Here is a 20,675-nt window from a genome sequence, read left to right on the forward strand (position 1 = left end):
TTCTTGACCCTCGGAACGACCAGGGGAGCAGACTCAGGTCATTGGTTCTCAGCACAGATGATTCTAGAACAGGAGGCCCTTTGGCCTCCAGGCTCCTGGGCCCTGTTGCACTTGGTGATTCTTATTCTCATACTGGAGAGCCAGGATATATGTCTCAGCAGATGAAAATGGTGAGCGTGTGAGGGGGACCACCTTCCTTTTCACCCACTTGATTTTTTTCCTGTTTGTTTGGTTCACCTGTTCCCTTCTCCCTAGACGGTTCTGCCTCCCAGGCTCAGCAGCTTCCAGATTCCCAGGTTCTGTGGCCCGATGAAGCCGTCTGCCTCCGAAAGAAGAAGAGACATTCCCGGCCTGACCCCTTCGCCCGCCTCTCAGACCTGTGCCACCGCCAGCTTCCGGAAGACCAGACAGCGATTCTTAACAGCGTGGATCATGATGACCCTGGCCACGCCACCTTGCTGTGACGCGACACAACTCTAAGTTGTCCTAGGGTGGTCACGCTGGGCTGAGGGGCGGGGGAGGGAGGATGACGGTGTGCCAGCTGAGGGGTAGTCTGGGGGGCTGCTCCGACCTTTGTTCTGCTCATCCTCTCTCCAGCGGGAGTGCAGCCTCCTCCAAATCCTGGCCAGCTGGTCTCACTTTGGGGACAGCGGGCCAGGGGCAGACCTGTAGGTAGAGATCAGGAAGTGAACTGGGGACAGGGAGAGATCAGCCTCCTTCCCGCCTCTCCCCTCTTCACTGGCTTGATTTTTCTCTCCTCTGCAAATACCTTTGGAAGTGAAGAAGGGGAAAGCAATGGCTTTTACTGCTCTCTGCTTCTGTTTCAGTTTTTTCAAGTCCTGGAAGAGGGCTGGACGGCCCACCCCATCTTCCAATTCTACATATATATAGATATAGATACAAATGCATCTGTATGTAGTTTGTGGGTTTCTCTATGTATATATATGTACATTGAAGCAAAGTGCTGTTTATTTCTGTGGTCAGTGAAGGAAGGAAGAGGAGGGCAGCAGACTTGTGCGGTTTGTAAGGAGGATCGGCAGAGAGCCGGCTGGGCGTCCTGATGTCTGTCCAGGGTGTCATTCCTTCTGAAACAGGATTCATGCCTTCTCCGCTGAACTCACCGTTCATCTCTCTACCTTCTCCCTTCCAGAGCAGGAATGGGGCTTCCCATGATGGCCAGCTGCCTGCTCTGGGGGGGAGGTAATAAGTTACCACAGAACTAAATGCAAGCCCTTACTTCTTGGTTCCTAGGTGAAGAGAGGGTGGCCAGCAAAGGGCAGACTGGTGTCTTTCTTTCTTCCACGGGTTGGCTCCTGCTACAGAAGTAGAAGCTGCTTAGCAGGAGGGCCAAGAGGCAGGTCCTGCACAAACGCACGCTCATCTGTCAGGCCCTCTTGGTCCAGCTGGGGCTGGGGGCCCTGTGGCCCAAGGGCCGGCTCCTGTTCTGGAGCCATCTGTGTGGAGCGCCAGGCTGCCGCGGCTCTATTTATATCCTGCCTCTGGCTCGGCACCCTCTGGAGTGCTGTTCCAAAGGCGCTGATTGGATTCCTCCTTTCTTTTTGTGGGAGCTAATTCCCCAGATTGATTAATTGCCACTTGTGGGGAGCCCGCCTGCGGCTCCTTTCCATCTCTGCACGTGCCGCCTGCAGACTCTTCCTTGCCCTGGGCCTTCCTCCAACCCGTGGACCCAAGCTCCAACAGGATGGGATCGGATGAAGCAAGGGTGCCTCAGGCTTCTGGGTTCTGGGGGTCCCCTGGCACCCCTCATTCCCTCGAGGTTTATTTACATGGAGCTGGCTGAGGCGGAGGGTGAAGGTGGAAGGGGTGGTAGGTAGGGGCCTGGGCTCTGATCCTTCTTTCTGCCAAAATCTTGTCCTAGTTCAAGCTCTTAGCACCCAGAAGCTTCTGTGAGGCTGTCCTACAGTGACTAAAGATGGATCTCTCTCTCCCAATGAGATAATGGTGCTGCTCAAGAGCAGGGCAGAAGGTCCTGAAGATATATGGGGGTGTGTCTGCTCTTTCCCCTCTTCTTCTGTTGGAGCCTGCCCCCTGGCTGCCTGGGAATAAAGGTGGCTATCAGGTTCCTTGAAGTATTTCCTTCTTGGTGCTGTTGTCTTGGTGGGTTTGGGGACATCTGCCTCTCCCCTGTTGTCTGCTTGGATGTTGGCCAGGTCAAAGCCCAGGAGGCTTCTGCTGGTCTCACTGCAGTTGCTAGTGGCTTAGCTCTGATGACCTTGGCAGGGGGAGGCTCTGAGAGCTGGGGAGCTGCTCCTTACTGGGAGCTTCCATCTTAGGGGAGTGGATTCTTCTCTGCCACACCAGCCCTGGTGCTTCCTTTCTCTCGCCTAGCGAGGGGGGACCGTTCTGTCACATGTCACACAACCAGAGTTCATTTCTGAGGGCGATGAGTCATTGTGATGGAGGAGGGAGGGGGCAGTTTCTGGCCCTCATCTTGCTGATTGCTCTACTCTTCTGGGCTGGGCCTGCGCCCTTGGGGTGGATCCTGGACCTTCTGGCTAACGCCATTCTCTGGGCATCTAAAACCCCTGACTTTACCACTGGGCAGCAGCTCCAGCGAAATGGGAAAGCAGAGGTTGGGCAACTCCGTCTGCTTTTCCAAGGAAGCACTACCTCTGCTACCGTGCCCGATGGGTGACACGCTGAGTACCTCTCCTAGGGCGTGTGGGGAACGGACACGGGTCTCACACTGGCTCAGTCTGTAGCCTTTCTTGGTGTGTGGCTTGCTGACCAGGGTGGATCCTGGCTGAAATGTGAATGTGGGATGCCAGAGCTGTAGGACTTCAGGGTGAGTTGGGCCAATCTTCTGATCCCCATGCACTAGGAGTTCCAGGTCCTGAGCTTAGCAAAGAAGAGGGGAAGATGAGGTGGATGGCTTTGCCTCTCTTGGATATCCTACAAGGCTGAGAGCCAGTCTTTGGGCTGAGGTGCCTCAGACTGTGGCTGTGCTTTCCTTTCCCAGGGGGCCCACCAGCAAGCTATCTCCAGGGCTAACAAAGGTGCTGACTCCTGTCTTCTCTTCTTCCTCTGGCAGTGCCCCTTACCTCAGCACATCAGACCAAATAGTGGGAGCTGGGTTTTTTGCTGGCCACCCAGTGGCAGTTGTGCTGGGGCATCCCCAATGCTAGGCAAAGGACACACAACAAATGTATCTCTCAGTGGCCTCACACTCACTTCTCCTCCCAAGACGGCCTCCTTGTGACAGTGTCCTTGAAGGCTGGCAGCCTTCCTGCACCCCTGGGAGCTATTTCAGTCCTTCCTTGAAGAGCTGCAGTGGAAATTGGCAGAATATAGTCCCCTCTGTCTGTGTGATGGAGGGTAAAGGTCGTAGGTACACACTCCCATGCTGGGTGTGTGCACATATGTGAGGGTGTGGTTGTGCACCTTTGTGTGATGGGGGTGTAGCCATTTCTAGGGACCAAATGTCCTTTGTACTCTGCCCTTGAACAATTGCCATGTGCACTCGTGAGCTTCCTATGACTTTTGTGCTCCACTCTGTGGGCCATCAAATGTCTTCCAGACTTCGTCTTTTATGGTCTGGTACCTTTGCTGTAGAAGCAGCTCGGATAAGAACCTACTCCTGTGTCTCAGACTTTTGCCTGCCCCTTCATTCTGCACCCTGACTAGAAACTGTGACTGTTTCAGGGTTAAGTGATTTGCAGACTGGGACAAGGGTACATGATTCTTGAAGGAGCCTGAAGCTGAAAGCATGTAGGAGGGTCTGAGACTGCAATTGCTTGGGGAATAAATGAGCAATAAGGAGAAGGCGAATCCTGTTCCTTGATTGCTGGCTGACCACACTGAGTGGGTTTCATGGCTTGCGTGGGGTCATGTGTGTGGATCATCATTTGTGACCAAGTTCAGCATGTGCTGGTGAGCCCTACCACTGTGTCTCCCCACCTGCCTCCCTAGCTTCTTTCCTTGAGAGATGGGGTGGGGGGTGGTATGAGAGATCTTTGGAGATTCTACTTTCTCTATAGGAAGGAAGGAAGGGTGCTTCATCCCACAGGCCTGGTGGGGTCTGTGCCCCACTTTGAAGAGCCTGTGTCCAATGATCATGCTCTTAGGGGCATCTCAAACAGGGGTGGATTGGGGTGAGTAATTATTTAATATTTTTCAATGCTCTCTGTCTTTATTTTGATTTGGGATCGAAAATATTTAGGGTTGTACTGATTCCAGTTGTTTTCCTATGTCTTTTACACAGAGGAAACTGGGTAGGGTTCAGATGTGGAATTTTCTGACAAGCTTTTTTTAAAAAAAAAAAAAAATCTTGAGTTTTTTTTTTGTTGTTGTTGTTTGGTTGGCTTTTTTTGCTGAGTTGACAAAACAATAGCTTCAAGGGAGAAACAGACTTCACAAAGCATCAGGGTGACTTTGCCACTTGCCGGGATTAGAATCCAGGGCCAAGGGATGCGTGGCTGTAGCTGTTTCTTCCAGTTTTGTTAGAAAAGCCTTCTGGGGGGTTGGGGTGGGCTGGGGGAGAATTGTACATAAAGTACATTTTATTACTACATAGAAACATAAGAAAAGAGAAGCTAATGGTTAATCTTGGGCTTGCTTTGCTTGCATGTAAAGCTTTGGGCGCCATCACAGGGATTTCCAGGGAGCAGTAGGAAGGAGTCAAAGGGGAGAGATGGGTAGGAGTGAAAGGCAGCTCCCCTGAGTGCATCCCCATTGCTCCCCCTGGGGAAGAGTGTGCATTTTCACCAGCCCTTTTGGGCAAGCTCTACCTTCATATCTTCTCCAAAATAAAGGGAGACAGGCTCTGGCAGGCCAGAGGGCTGGAGCCCTATAGGGCTGCACTTGTTGCTTTGGGGAGAAGGTCCAGATCTAAACTGAATAAGGGAATTGATCAGGTGGGGTACTTCAAGAAAGGGAGAGAGTTGGAGCACAGAAAGGAGGTCAGATTCTTTGGCGTAGTGTCTGTAAGGCTGGAAAGGGAATATAGAGCTAGGTCAATCGCAAAGTAGAAAGAAGGTGGGGATTCTGAGATATGACAGGCCAAAGCGGAGGGACATTAAGCCTTACCTTTCTCTATGGGGCATGTGATAACTTAGTTACCCCTAAGGGTGCAGTGTACAAGTCGGGGGGGGGGTCAACCCAAGAAAAGAAAGAGGAGCAGTTGTCTGGGGTGGGGCAGGCTGGAGAGTAGTAGCAGTGAAGGTCATTTGGGGGGACAGGTGTGGGAGGGTGATATAGTCATTAAAAAAAGAGTAAGGTGTCTTGGCACATAGGCCCAGACTGGATCTTGTAAGAGGTCTTGCTGCTTAGCCGGACTTCCTTGCTTCCTCTAGAATTAGCCTATAACACTAAGTGCCCAAACCAAACATGGTCATATTCTCTGTGATGTCTTTCAGCTTCTTGTGTTTGTTTTTAAGAGTTCCTCAGGCCCAAAGCTAGACTTGTCTTGAGATCCCCATCGTATTGCCCCCTCTGTGTCGTTAGAGAAGCAGGACCCATTCTCATAAGCTTCATTCGTCTGTTTTCATAAGTGGAAGCGGCGGATGGCCTTTTCCCTGTCTCCCATGATCTTAAACCGCTTATAAGATGTTGCTGGTGATGGAGAGGAAGGACTGGGGTTTGCTTTTTTATTTGTCACCTTTTCTTCTTGAGGCACAGAGACTGCCTTCAGACCACGAAGCCACACGGTGGCTTTATACCTAGAGGTTTGATTCTCACTTTCTCCTCCTCTCCTCCTTTGACAGGGTATGGCCACAGTCTGATTGACACAGAAGGACAAACGAGTTTCTCCCTAAGCTTAGACCAACTGTTCCACTGTCCTTTTTGATGTCTCCAACCCTGCCTCTTTTCAGATCGAGAGGTAGAATTAAAAATCTCTTCTTTAGAAGAAGTCCATAAAAATCAAGCCCAGGTGGGACTTTAGCCCTCCTACCAGCTTGATGCTGGGTTAGGGAGGGGACCCATTACCACCCCTCCTTCCAACTGGTTGTAAAACCAAACTGGCCCAGTGCTTTATTTCTGGGCCCCCTGTCTATACTTTCAAATAAGTCTTTCATGAACAAATATCCTCACCATGTGCTTGGTGTTTTGGGTTGCTGAGAGGGTAGAAGTATTTTCATAACCTTGTTTTAAGCTGATCAAATAATTTCCAATAGATTGGGTCTGAATTAAAGACCCTCCTTACCCCAAAGATTTCTGGGTAGGATAAAGAAAAATTAGGCATTAGTACAAATATCATTAATAGCTCGTCATACCTTATAAAAGGAAAAATTACAATATCTTGATTAATAAATACGTTGGTAGGACAACAACCAGCAATTGAAATCACTTAGGTATTCTTTTCTGTGATGGGTCTATACTAGTAGCTGGGGTTTCTGAAGAGGGCTGAAGAAGTGATTGCTAGCTCTGGACGCCTGGCTGGGAGAGCCAGATTGGGGAGAATCGGGTACGGATTCTCAGTCCCTGTCCCTGGTACCTTGGCTCTTTGCCTTTCCTGTCTCCCTAGACAGGGACGTGAATGTCTGTCTGGGCCTCTTCCTTTTAGTCTCGAAATGTGCTCTACCATCCCCACCTCTCCCTGGCACTGGATTTCCTGGATTTATTTTAGGAACTAGGGCAAGCTCTCCACCTCCACTCCATATACACACCAGTTAGGCCTTTCCTTTCTTACCCCACTTCTTTATGGCTCCAGGGATCTTGAACTTGTGCATGGTTTATGATGGGGAGATGGTTGGGTGGGGCAGGGAATCTGGGAGGGGAGTCGGGTGGGGCTGGGATAGGGGACTTACATTTTTCAGCCTTAGAAATACTGTGAGCATGCTTTTGGGTGATGTGTGGGGTTTTTCCATAGTAGTGGAAGGGGCAAATGCTGACCCCCCTCATGGGTGATGAGGACTTAGAGGCTTTTTGCTTCCTTTTGGCTTCGGTCATCTAGAAATCTCATCTGTGATGGAGAGGAATAAACCTCCTCATGGTCATCCTGCAACCCTTGGAAGGCAATTTTCATTCTGTCAATGAATATCTCTCTTGCCTACATGAACCATCAGAGGTCTGTCATGAGTAGACAGCATCCTAGCTGGTCAGAGAAATGGGGCTGTCTCACATGCCCCTCTAAAGTTGCCAGGTCATGTCCCCGGCCTCCAGTCCCAGCCAGCTGTCTAGTCTGTGTTCCTTTCCTGGGCTTAGGAAGTGAGAATGTGTGCGCTGTGTGGGTGTGAGGGTGTCCGGTTTGTCTGCGTGTGTGAATGTGTGGGGTGTGAGAGTATGTAGTGTGTGGATGTGAGTGGTTATGGTGTGTATGTGGTGTTTGGGGGCACGTGTGTTGTGGTGCGATGTGGGTGTTTTTGTTTGGCGTGTTTGTGGTATGTGTATATCAGAGTGTGGTATGTGTGTTTGTGGAATGCGGGTGTTTGTGTCTGGCACGTTTGTTGTGTGTTGGTATGGGGTGTGTTTGTGGTTTGGGGTGTATGTGTGTGTGTGTGTGTGTGTGTGTGTGTAGGGTTTATAAGGACACACTAATTTGCCTGAGTAGCATCAGGCAGGCCTAGACGACCCTCTTTCTGGTTGACTCTTTGATAGGCAACTTCTGTTTAGGTAGGAGGGTGAAATTAGGAGTATACCATCTTTAGTGTATTTTTTATGGAGATTGTATATAAAATTATATAAGTACATATAATTTGTTCTATTTTGAGGAGAGAGGGGAACTTATGTAAAGGTGGGTGGGTGCAAGGATCAGATGCAGTCGTCAAGAGTGGGAGGCTTCAGGCAAACGGGGCATCTGGGGAGTGGGAAGTGGGAGGACAGGAGACTCAAGCTAGGCAGGAGGAGTGGGGCTCACGCCCTTGGTGCACATATATAAATATACAGAAAACCTATATAAAGTCTATCTAGCTAGCTTATCTATATATCTATATATCTATATGAAGTCATAGTTTGCTTTATTTTTGTACCTGTGCTTAGAGATGTTTTGAGCAGGACTGCCTTCCGCAGGTGGTCTAGAATACTAGCTCATGCCTTGATGTCCCCACCTCCCCCGTCCTTTCTCCATGCCTTTCTTCCTCTGAGATACTCTCTCTTCAGAGCTGCTTGGGTCTTTCTGATAGAAATGTGTGTATATGAAATTTTAAAAAAATAGCAAAACAAATAATACACTTGCAGAAAGGACAAGTGAGCTGAAGGTTGTGGGAAGCTGCTGGATCTGATAGCCGCAAGGAACACAGGTCCAGTATCTCTTGTCACTAGTTAGGACACTGGGGCTTGAGCACATTAGCACAGGTGCTTACTACAGTGAGTATGGAGAGTTGAAGACTGTGAATCTATCCTCTTATTGCTGAGGGTTGGCACCCAGTTCCTCTGAAGGAATCTGTCTTAGCTGCATTAGAAAGGAGAAGGTTAGGATTACCTGTGGGCCTACAGAAGTACTTATCCTGGTTGTAGGACCCTGACTCAGAACACTCCTGGAGGGTGTGGCTGTGAGACAGCAGCATCTTGAGAGAGCTGGGCCAGGCTGCCTGCAAAGGCTCAGACATGGAGAAGAATACCCTGGTCATTTTTGCTGCAGATTCTTGGAACCCTTGTGAATGTGATATCTAATATAGATATATCGTATATGCTTTTCACAGTTATTATTTTAATTGGAAAATGAGGTGTTGTTGGAAATGGGATGGTCCGATCCTGGGATACTGAGTGGAAGATGAGGTGCGAGAGAACTGTGGGCACGATGGGAAGGATGAGGCTGTGTAGAACCTCCTGCCACCTGGCCTGGAACCAACAGAACCCAACAATATACTGGGAGAATTTGGCCCAGAATTGGAGATTCTAGAGAGTGGGAGCTCACTTGTATTGGAGGAGGAAACTCTGTGTGGCCTGAAGAATACCTCTTTGAGAATTCAAGACCTCACATGCTGCAAGGGCTGGGCACCTCGCAGAGTCAACAATTGTCTCTTGGATGCTAGCTTTTTCTTCCGACTTACCAAGAGCTCAGAGTAATGTCTTTGAAGCTGGTAAAGGGCCAGATGGTACAGGCAGCCTGGGAGAGACTTGTGGCTGCAATCTCTCTGCTCTCATCCTGCTCATCAGCTACAAAAGGCAATACTAACTCCTCCTTCCCAACCAAAGTGTCATGTTACCCAAGAGCTTTTGTCTTAGGGAGTCTGATCATTAGACAGACTCAGATGCTTCAGCCACTGGAAGGGGCTCTCTTTATCTTTTGGGGGTTTTAAGGGAAGAGTCAATTAGGATGGAACTGGACTCTGACTTCTGGCCTGACTGCCCCCCCTACCCCCGTGTAGACCTTATAGGGCTCTGACATTCTCTCAGGCACTATCCTAGAGGCCCCAGGATAACTTGCTGAAAACACTTCTGATTTTCCAAGGATACTGAAGGAAAATGGGCTTTGTCCATGTAGTACAGGAAGGGCTTTAATATGAGTCCAGTTGGCTGTGTGTCCATCCTTCACTAACTTTTTCTGCAGTCTTCCAGGAGGCCAAAGGAGGATATAGCCAGGTGTTTCTTAGTAAGATTTTTTTCAGGGAGGTTGGGCAAGAGACAAAGCAGCACATTCTATGTCCCTTCCCAGCTCACAACCTAACCCCTTCTAACCTACCCAAGCCTCCACACAAAGAGGGCTTTCTATTATTGGCTTTTGTTTGTTTGTTTGTTGTTTCTCTTAAAGTGATCATCCTTTCTTTGTCCATAAACCCTGTCCCATTTATGGTACTCATGCAACCAGCAAAATAAATCACTTTAGCATCCCAGGCCTCTCAGATATTTAGTACCCTCAGTAGATCTACAGTTGCTCTAAAACTCTACTTCTTCCCACATTATACTCAAGGCTTGATCCTTAAGAATCCTCAGCAGCATCAAAGTATACAAGGTCAAAAGTTGTTGACCACATTCCCATTTCATTCTTTAACCTTTAGTTGACTCTTCATTTAGGGAAAGAAAAGTGAAGACAGGGGAAATAGCCCTTACTTTGGAATTTTGGAGCTTGGAGGGGATGTAATGCTTTCTTCTACCCTTTTCATGATCCTGGCCATAAGCCCTCAGAAAGATGGTGAGAAGATAGACACTGAAGGGGGGAAGGATAGATAACTTAATGTAGATCTCCAGTTTCTCTGAAGAACCAGCCTTTTACAAAGGCACAGGAAGCAAAATGGTTTGAGATCTGATTATATAGGGAGTAAGCAAGATTTCCTATCTTTGAACCTCTCAGTTAATGGAATGGGACAGGTTGATGGGATGGGTGCTCTGATTAGGCCTGCGAGGCCCATAGCCCCTGTTGGGAACATGAGCTGTTCTAAGCTCTAAGCCCAACATAAGCTTGCACCATGCTCCTTGGTCCCCCTGTGGTAGAAGGGATTTTGAAGGTAGAAGGGTTTTGCTTTTCCCTTTTGGTAGCTGGTGGCAGAACCTGTGGAGTTGTTTTACTTTTGCTACCTCTGTCTGCTAGATGGAACAAGAGTTTGGAGTAGACTCAGTCACTGGGAATTTTTCACCCAGGGATCTGGGTGGGTCATATCCTTTCCCTCTTTATCATCAACCAGGAGCTTGGGGAAGAGGGGTTTATCTATTGCTCTTTGGCTTGTTGGTAGGCCCTTCCACTCTCCTTAGCTGTAGATGTCCATTTTGCCCCACTTTGGGCAATATAAATATAAAAAGTGGGAGGTGGGGAAACAGGAGAGCCTGCACAGAACTCCTCTTGTCCTTAAGGGATTGGCCACGATACTGGACGGTGGGGGTCTCTCCTGTTGTTTAGTAAACCACACTGCAGTACCCAGGGACTGGGAGGGAATGCTTTATGGAATGATCTCAACTGCTGGAACTTTAGATGGAATGGTTGGTTTAGGGAAGAATAGCAGTTTAAAGCCTCATGTACCAAGTCATATACATCAATCTCAAAAGATCTTTTGACATCTCATTCAGATTTCATTTCCACACTACCATCTGTGGGGCCAGAGACCAAGGCAGCACGGATGGCATGCGCTTTCCCCCGTTGCTCCTTTTCCACAACCATTGACTCGCAGGGACCACATCCTGCTTCATGCCAGGGATGCTTGGATCTCTTCACCTTCAGCTTTTTCTCTTCTACCAGGGCAGATTCTGTCATCCTGAGTAGACTTCTTCCATCACATACCTGGAGGCAATTTTGTATGAATTTCTTCTGCCCATTTCACCCGGTGGCCTGTGGACACACAGAGGGTGGGGGTGGCTACACAGTGCGGGCGGGGAGGGGCTCCCAATGCCCCCTCCCCAAGACCTCTTAAAAACTCCATACCTCCAGATGCCTGGCAGGCTCTTCTATGAGTTCTTTTCTGAGGAACCTGGATGTGACTATCAGTTTCATCATGGCAGTTCTTGCTCTCATTTCAACCTCTTTCTTCCCCTTATTCAGCTTTCTTTGGGAGTTGCTCCCTACCCATGCCAGATCTTCTTGTGAAGACCATTCAAACCTCGTTTCCATTCTTGAATGTCAAGTATTACCACATAACTGCGCTAGGGTGCTTTATGGTGCTGTTCTTGAAGAGGCCAGCTGGCCTGAACCTCCTTCGTCCCACTGGTTCCTTAAATCTTGCTGTATTTTGTCTTCTATTTGATTTTTTTTCCCCCTAGGGGTTGGGGGTGGGAGACATGGGGGTGGCTTTTGTGTTCTCTCCCTTTTCTTTATGTATGGACTGGTTAAAGTCAGTTATCATGGGCAGCTGACTTCATGGTATTGGTTGGCTGACTTTGGTTAATTATTAAAGACAAACCAACAAATTGTACAGCTGCACACAGAACACCTTTAAGTGTGAATTTGAATGGCAACTAGAGGCTTACTTTTTGAACTTCAGGTATGTAACTCAAAAGTAAATAAAAACACTATTTTTTCAGTAAGCTTTTTTTTTTTTCTTCTAAGAGACAATTTAGAAATCAAACTATAAGAACATTAAATCGGTGCTGTACCAAAGCCTTATATGAACATACTTACACTCTGTATAGCCTGTCTCTGGTGAGCTTCCTGCTCTCTCTCACCCTCTTCTCAAAAGTCTGGGAGTGCCAGCGTGTGCCAAGCCTGGGGCTGGGGCTAGGGCTGGGGGACCTGTGGGTCAAGGGGACACCTTGGAGCAGAGAATGATGGTGAAGATGTTCTGCTCTGAAAGGAAACCAGGCATTTGTGTATGTGTGCCTGTGTGGATGTGTACGTGTGTGTGCTTACAGGTATACAATGCCAAAGTGAATGCACTAACCGAGGGTCTGAAAGGGAGACCCAGGTTGGCTCTGGAAGTGGGTTAGTTGTAATGAAAGGGGGAGTGTGTCATCTCCCTTATTTCCTGTCCTTCCCTTTCCTCTCTGTCGGGGAATGGAGGTGTATGGAAACAGCTACACTCTTAACCAGGTGCTTTTCCCTCAAAATCTCCAAATGCTAAGCACCTATGAAGAGCCCATCCAAGAGGCAGGCACCTCCAACCACCAAATCACAGACTGCCAAGATGGGGAGAAACCTTTCATCTCTCCAGCTCTTGCTTGCTTTCTTGGGGAAGGGGGCTCCTCCTGCAGGGTCCCTTGACTTCCATTCCTGGGCTCCAGGTCTATTCTAGCTGCCACCCCTCCAGATGGGTTTCAATTGGCTGTCCTACCCCTGCTTCCCAAACCATAAAGAAGACCCGGTTTGAGATGACCCCCAAGCCACACCTGCTCTGTGGCCCTAAGCAATAATGCCTGCCCTGGCTACCAAGGACTCCTTTGGCCTTAGACTCTTGCCAGTTAAAAAACCGAGTGACACCCCAAACTCAATTAGGGAGAAGATCTGCAGCCTGTGTTGGCTCAGGCTGCCATGCCAGGCTCCACTTGCTGGTGCTTTCAGGCTTGCTGGATACTAACCAACTCATCGCCAGTAACACTGCACGTTCATATAGTGAGTTAAAAATCAAAACAAGCAAACACGTACATACGCAAACAAAAAGAGGACAAAGGGCATATCCAACGACAAGATGTGTAGCCGGTGAAGGTATCCTGGGAGTGTTGCAAGTTAAACTGATTAAAAGAAGTTGAGTATTCAATTGCTCCTCATGTAACATTACTCTGCTTCAGAAATGTTTTGTATTTTGATATAAATAAACATTTGCTAAAAAAGTTTATTTTCTAATTTTATTTATACCTAGGAAGTATTTTCTGGTATCTTCTAATCTCACCTCTGGCTTTAGGTATCTCTGATTAACCCTAAAATTTTTAAACTCATGACTAAACCTGATTCTGGAAGGATTTGAGGCTTGGAGATTAAGGAAGGACTCTTCATTCATTGAGCAAATATGTACTGAGGGTATATTATGCGTGAGTCTCTGTTCCATTCAGTTGGAATCCATCAGCGAGCAAAGCAGATAAGGTTTCTGTTCTTCTAAGGCTTCTAATCTAGTGGCGGGGAGACACAATAAACAATTACCACAATAAGAAAATTACGTAGACTATAATAAGATGATAAGTGCTTTGGGGAAAAAAATAGAGCAGGATAAGGGACAGGTGGAGTGCAGAGGGAGGGTGTTGTTTGCACCCTAAAACATTGCCTGAATGGGCCTCTCTGGGAGGATAACACTCGAGCAAAAACTAATGGGTAGCTCAGCTCAGTCTAATGCCGGTAAAGTTCTTAAACTTGGTAGATTTTTTTTACGTTGCCCGAGATCCTTACAAACTAGAAGATATGCTGGCTTTTCAATTATGGGATGAAGACAGATTTTGTTTGATTCCATCTTTGTCTAACTGGGCCCCCACTCTAACAGAAGATGGCCTGCGGCAAAATGTCACCACAGGAGTCAGTAGTGCCCTGACTCCTATGCTTCAATTATTCTTTCCCTTCACTTGAAAGATGAGCAGGTTTCCCATCTCAGTCCATCATTCCCAAGGTTGATTTGGTGGATTTGATGGCCTAAATAAACATGCTTTCCCTCCCATCTTTATTATTTTTCTCTCTCTCTTTTTTTAGAGAGTGAGAGCACTCCTGTGAGTGTATGCATATGCCAGTTGGGGGAGGGAGCAGAGGGGAAGGAGAGGGAATCTTAAGCAGCACAGAACACAAGGAAGGGCTTGATCTCAGGACTTGAGTCAAAATCAAGGGCTGGAGGCTTAACCCACTGAGCCACCCAGGTGCCCTTTTCTTGTTTCCTGATATCCTTCCTGTGTTCTATCTCTCCAGTACTCTCTGATTATCTATCATCTCATAGGAGGCTTGGTTTTAATTTCATTTGGTCTTTGGGTGCAGGGCAAATACCGTGATATCCCTTTTATGCTCAGAGTCTCAAGTGAAGAGACCAACCAACCAACCCATCAGCCAAACAAGCACAGTCAAAGCAAAAATAGGTCCATCTGCGAATTTAAAGACATTTGCCATAGAGTAAAAAGTCTCCATATAAAATTCCCTGAATGCTGTAGGACGGGGCTGTGATGCCTGGGACCTTTCTATCTAGCATCAGGTAGCTTGCCTTGCCCTTGATTACTGGTCACAGTTCTCATCCCTACCTAATTTCCATTTCACGGCCTCTGCCCTCCCTTTTTCTTAGCAGGCCATAATGAAAATCTTCTTGATACTTTTTATAGACTCTGGACTTGATTTTTAAACGCCGATACATGAAGGACCATTTTACAGCCTCCTAGTCACATAAATTAGTGTGGCTACATCGTCAAACCCACCCCTGCACGGGCCAGCTGCTCAATTTTGACACGTGAGGTGACAAACCCCAGTTGTCGATTCATCTCCTAGTGGTGTGTATTTGACAGGAGGAACTTGTGGACGGAAAAGAACATTTTTGTCACATTTGTCAGCTCTGTGGCAGAGCTGAGTTTAAAAAAAAAATTAACTAGTGGGGAAAAAAAACAATAAGTAGTATGGGTCAGGAGGCCCCCTCTCTGTGTTAAATTGTGTCATTTTAGGGACTTCAATCTATTTTTAAAATTGACCGTAACTTCACGTTGACCCAGTGCTCTATGCTTTAAAGAATTCTTCCACACGTATTTCATTTGCGGCTCATTGTAACCTTACGGCTTAAGTAAGTTGGGCGTTTCTCTGTTTTTTATAGAGGAATGAGAGGGTGAGAACCAACAAATGAGTCAACCAATCAATATCCCTTTTTTCCTCTTCTCCTCCCCCTCCCTCCTTCCCCCCCCCCCCCCCCTCGCGCATCACTTCCTCCCCCTTTCTCTTCTTTCCTCCAGCCCGTCCAATACCCCTCCTCATTCTGCAAAGGCTTTAAGGCAGCAAGAAGTTGCTTAGAAAATAAGAAGAGCCCTTAGACATTAGTTCTGGTCCTGTACTTTTTCCCTTAGGCTTCCTTTCAGATGGACACGACCCAGTGCCTGGATACTTGTATTCTCCCAGTGAGGGCCGCTGACTCTGGAGAATGAGACTCTGGGACCCTGCCAAGCAAAGCCAGTACATTTATTAGTGGGAATTCAGCTAAATGACAGTGACAAAGAAAGATGGGGAAAGATCACGTGATAAGCAAACTTTGTAAGCTGTATAAACCTGTATCAACACGACTGATTTCTGGGGTCAAGACCCTTTGCTTTTAGGTTTTAGAATGAAACCAGGCTGGTCCTGGTGGTAAGGGACCTTCTGTACTCATGCAGACTGCATGGTGAGCCCACGTCAGACTTATAAACTAGCAGAAGTTTCCTTTTGTATCCCTGGCCTTCCCTTTTGGGATCCTTTGCCCTGTTTCCATTGAATCCATTGAATCTATGTTCAGTGCCCCATACCCTTCTCTCCACAAACATGGTCTTAAGGAAAGATCTCAAGATACTTTAGTTTCTTCATCAGGGGAGGTGGGCAGGATCTTTCCCCAGGACCCTGACATTTCAAATTGTAGCTCACTCTGCTTTTGGGAAGTTGCCTTTCTCCTTTATGCCCTCAGCCCCAGTCTATAAACCAGTTGTATTTATGATGGTTTGCTCCCCATCCCTCCCAGATCCCTGACTCCTTTTGTCTTGGTTCTGCCATTGAGCCCGATGAGTTTAGGGAAATCATTTAACCTTTCTGATGGAGTTACTCTTGTCAGCACCCCTCCTTTAAGAAACACTGGGTGGGAGGTGTGCATTCTCTGTGTTGACGCTTACTCTCAAACATCAGGATGCACTGGTCATTCTCTCTTGGGGAGCTCCCTTAGCAGTACCAGATTGAGCCACAAGTTTCTATGGCTCGGCCAGTAGCCATTCCAAGGAGAGAGACAACATTCTTTCCCTCTTGCTGGCAACCCCAAACTCTATGACAAGTTATTTTAGAGCCCTTATTTCATTTGGTTTTGGGTGGAAAGCATACCCTTTCTGCCCAGATAGGGAGCTGAGAGATAAGCCTCTTAGTATTGACAGACAATACCCATAAGGCACTGACTGTAGACTTGAGTCTGTCCCTTCTCTTCCTTCCCAGGCCTCTATCTTACCAGCACAGAGGTATGGGGTGGAGGGTGTTGCCTCTTGGTAGGTTATGGTAGAGTCACTGGCCCTCTTGACAACCGCAGCTATCCTGAGGAGAGTACTTAACTTCCCTTTATCCTTGGTTTGGAGCCTTAGTTGCCCATTTGAAGACAGCAAGAGTGTTGCCTGGTATGTGCCCCTTAACACTGTTACACTAGTTCATTGTGTGTCTGCCTCACTTGTGTGTAAGCTCCTTGGGGATTGGGCCCTATCTGACCTTTTCACTGCTGGCGTCTGAATACCTCTCACAAGAGAGATTTAATAAATACTTATTGAAAGAATGAGTGACTGGTCAGAAAATGCCTCTTCTGTTTGGCAGCACTGAATTTGCTCCTCATTGGGGATCTTGGTAAGAGCAGCTTCAGTGCACTGGTGAGATAAGAAACTAGACTGGATCAGTTGAGGCAGGGGGATGAGCATGAGAGACAGGTCTAGAAGCAATACTTTCAAGAAGCCTAGAGTTTCAAAAAAAATATAGAATATCTGAGGTGTAGTAGGGCCAACAGATCAGTAGACAATTGTCATTGGAAAGATGGTTGCTTCTAGTTCCCAAGGGGAGGGGACATGCCATGCCATTAGGGGTTACACAGGGGCACACCAGAGTTGTTCAGATAGAGGGGGGAGCTGAGAGCATGAGACTTTATTGTAGTTTCCACAGGAAGGAATGAGGAAAACAGGGGAAACAGGTGAAGGATTGGCTAGTTTGGATAATTTTGGCCTGCTCCATGGCACAGGGGTTGTTCCTAGTCATCTGGTCCCTGGCCCTGGCGTAATTCGGGCAGGGGATAATGGCCTGGAGTATGAGAGTTTGATAAAGGAGCTGATTGGGGTGTAGACACTGGATAGGTTAGTTTGTATTTGAAAAATACATTTGTGGGCAAATTATCTACTATCTGTAGGTATAGGCTAGCCCTGGGAGGGATAGTCCCTCCAGGGTCATTGAGTTGCAGATGTCAGTGCCTCAGAGTATAGGAAACAAAAGACAGAGTTAATATAGCTTGTAGCAAGGGGGAGCGGCAAAATGGGATGGGAGTGAAGGAATAATGTCACAAGGATAAGTTTTATTTGTTTTCAAGTCAGGAGATTAAAGTATGCTTTATGCCACTGGAATGAGCCAATGAAGGAAGAGCCTCATGATATCAGAGAGAATGGGTGGTAACAAAAAGTAACACGGTTCTTGATTAAATATCAACAAAGAGGATCCAGACCACATAAGAAGGAACTGGCCTTGAGAAAGGGTGGGATATATTATCCTTTGGGATGGGAAGGAAGATGATGCCAGGATGTCACAGGAATAGTGGAGAGATCTCATTTGTGCTTTCTTATGAAGTGAGAGACAAGGTTATCAGAAAGATGAAAGATCAGAGGGGTTGTGGTGGTGGTGGAAAAAATATGAAGAATAAATTAACTTCCTTGAGAAATGTTGAGAATTGCTGGGCTGTTTTGTGTGTCAGTTTGAGGTTGGTGACAATATATTGTGCTTTATCCAGACTTGGGGATTTTCTAGAAAAGTGTGATTTGGAGGAAGACAGACAATATAGTTGAGGGAGATTATAAGATAATAGTTATAATAAACCAGAGAATCTAATATTGATAAGTAAATAAAATAGAACAAGATCGCTAAGTACAGATAAAGTATAATACAGATAAATACAGATAAAGTCCAGTGGTTTGGAGTCTTGATTGCTACTTGGTTTTTGGGGGTAGGGCAGTTTGGGCCATAGTGTTTGAAAAATAGGAGCTTGTGGTTAGATCCTGTTAATAGTGTATTCATAACTTAAAGGAAGCGTAATTCTGGTAATGACCAGGTCCATGCTGTCACTGTGGATGGATGGCTTAAATAGGGTAAGAGAAAATTCACTAAAGATGTAGAGCCCAAAGAGTTAAGAAGGGTGCTGAATGGCTTACCTGGGCAGATCATCGTTGAAAGTGATGGCAGAAGTTGGGAGGAAAGGAAGACTGAGGCATGTGCTCAGTGAATGGAAGGGTCTTGAGGATGGGAGATGTGAGCAACAATGAGAGGGAGGAAGTGGTATCTTTGAAAGCCACATATCTCAAAGGTGCAGGTTTAGGGAAGAGAAATAAATGGTCTGGAACCATCAGGTAGAGTCTCTGCTTTCCTACAACTTACATTCTGGTGTAGGAAGCCAGCCAACCAATCACTTAATCCATCGATATTAAATTGTAGTGGGCATTATGCAGAGAGAATAATTATTTGGCTGGTTTAGATTGGATGTTTAGTGAAGGCCTTTCCAAAGTAACATTTGAGTCTTGTCTCATTGGTGGTAAGAAGGGACCAACCAGAAAAGAGCATCCTAGGTAGAGGGTGCAGTTAATGCAAAGGCCCTAAGGCAGGAATGAATTTGATATGTCTGAGGAACAAAGAGCAGTGAGATGTGAGTGTGGAGGAAAGAGTGGCAGAGGCACAGAAGATAAAGCTTGAGAAATACACTGGGACTTTGCAAACCTGAATAAGGAATTTGATTTTGTTTTAGGGTGATGGAAACTCTTAGGGGAGTTTTAGATTGGGAAAAGGTATGATCTGATTTTTGCTTATTTTATTTTATTTTATTATTATTATTTTTTGATTTATGCTTTAAAAAGATCCTTCCACTGCTTGTGGAGAGTAGTAGGCTGTAGAAGGGTAAGGGCAGAGGCAGGGAGACCAGTGAGAAGAACACGCATGTAGTCCAACGTTGAGAAGATGGTGTTACAGATTAGGGCAGTCATAGTACAGATGGAGAGAAGGAAGGCCAATTTGTTACATGTTTGTAGGGAGGTTTTAATAGGCTTGCCGAAAGATCTAATGTGGGAGGTGAGGGAAATAGAAGAGTTAAGAATGACTCCTAAAATTTTTACCTAAGTGAGAAGACAGAAGGAGCAGGAGATATGAAAGGGGAGGGAAATCAAGAATTTGTAACATCTCATGATTATTAAATATCCATTTGGAGATGTCAAGTAGCCAACTGGATATATGAGTCAGGAATTCCAGAGGGAGACTAGGGCTAGAGATATGGATTGGGGGATCATCCTCAGAGAGATGGTATTTAAGTCTTAGGAAGAGAATAGGTAGAGAGGAAAAGGGGTATGTAAGGGGTGTACTAAAAGCTACTGAGTGAAGAAAAGTAAAGTAAATACAGAGAAGTGACTATAGATTTGGGCAGTGTAGAGGTACCTAATTAGTGGTGGTGACAAAGGCAGCCTCAATGGAACGGTGCAGACAGCAGTCCAGCTGAAGTGGGCTAAGAAAGTCAAGACAGTGACTATTGACTAATCTAAGGCTAGGAAGCAGAGGGAAAGTTCTGATAACATGGGAGAATTTGCTGACCACTAAATGGACATTTTCCAGGGCATTGTTTAAAGGTTTAGGAGCACAGTGGGTGCTGTAATGTCCTAATTTGATCCCCTATATTGGACAGGTGCTTCCATCCTCCAGCTTCTCTGGTGGTGGTAACTAATGGCTCAAGTTCTCCATTGCTAGAGAAGCGCCCTTGACTGACAGAGTCTCTTTGCCAAGAGATCATATACCCCTCCTCCTGGGACAATGACTGCACAGGGATACAAAAGACCACATGGTATTTAAGTCTTAGGAAGAGGGTAGGAAGAGAGGACTAGGGCAACTTTATGGTGATCTCCTTGGATTAGGGCAAGGCTAGAACTTGGCTGAGACCACATCTCTCCTTTTTTTGTTTTTAAAAAGACTTTATTTATTTATTTGAGAGAGAGAGAGAGAACACATGCTTGTGAGCAGGGGAGGGGCAAAGGAAAGGGGGAGAGAGAGAATCTCAAGGAGACCCCCCACTGAGCATGGAGTCATTGTGGGTCTCGATTGCACCACTCTGAGATCATGACCTGAGCCAAAACCAAGAGTGGAACACTTAACTGACTAAGCCACCTAGGTGCCCCAGTCCATACCCTTCTTTCTCCAATTCTGTCTAGCCTTTCTTACCCTCTTATGTGTTTCTCTTGAAGGGTTTTTCTACCACATACCACATGTACCCAGTTGCTTGCCTTAGGCTCTGCACATAGGGAACCCATTCTAAGACTGGCTGCTAGGAGTCTCTAAGGACAGCATTCTGGTGTTGGGCCATTTGCCAACTTTCTGGCAATATGATTCCATCATGGTGGTGAATACAGCGCTAAGAGTCCCTTTACTCCCCAGGCATGTTCTTACAGCGTAAATGCTAAGATACCACCTGTATCTGCTGAACTGAGACAGAGTTCACGTGAATGGGATGAACTGTAGAATATCGTAG

General features: G+C 46.7%; 1 protein-coding gene across 2 annotated transcripts in view; it reads left to right on the forward strand.

The window, feature by feature from the left end:
* The window catches only part of IGSF9B (immunoglobulin superfamily member 9B), a 58,494-nt gene extending 46,641 nt beyond the window's left edge, over positions 1–11,853 (forward strand). For both annotated transcript variants that reach the window (XM_045080336.1, XM_045080337.1), the window contains exon 20: positions 256–11,853. In XM_045080336.1, the coding sequence (XP_044936271.1) occupies positions 256–464 (209 nt within the window). In that variant the 3' untranslated portion in view covers positions 465–11,853. The remainder of the gene's footprint in view (positions 1–255) is intronic.
* The last annotated feature ends 8,822 nt before the right edge of the window (positions 11,854–20,675 follow it).

This window comes from Mustela putorius, unplaced genomic scaffold (assembly GCF_011764305.1).
Source record: "Mustela putorius furo isolate JIRA1106 unplaced genomic scaffold, ASM1176430v1.1 tig00000460_pilon_pilon_pilon, whole genome shotgun sequence".
In the NCBI taxonomy this organism is placed as follows: domain Eukaryota; kingdom Metazoa; phylum Chordata; class Mammalia; order Carnivora; family Mustelidae; genus Mustela; species Mustela putorius.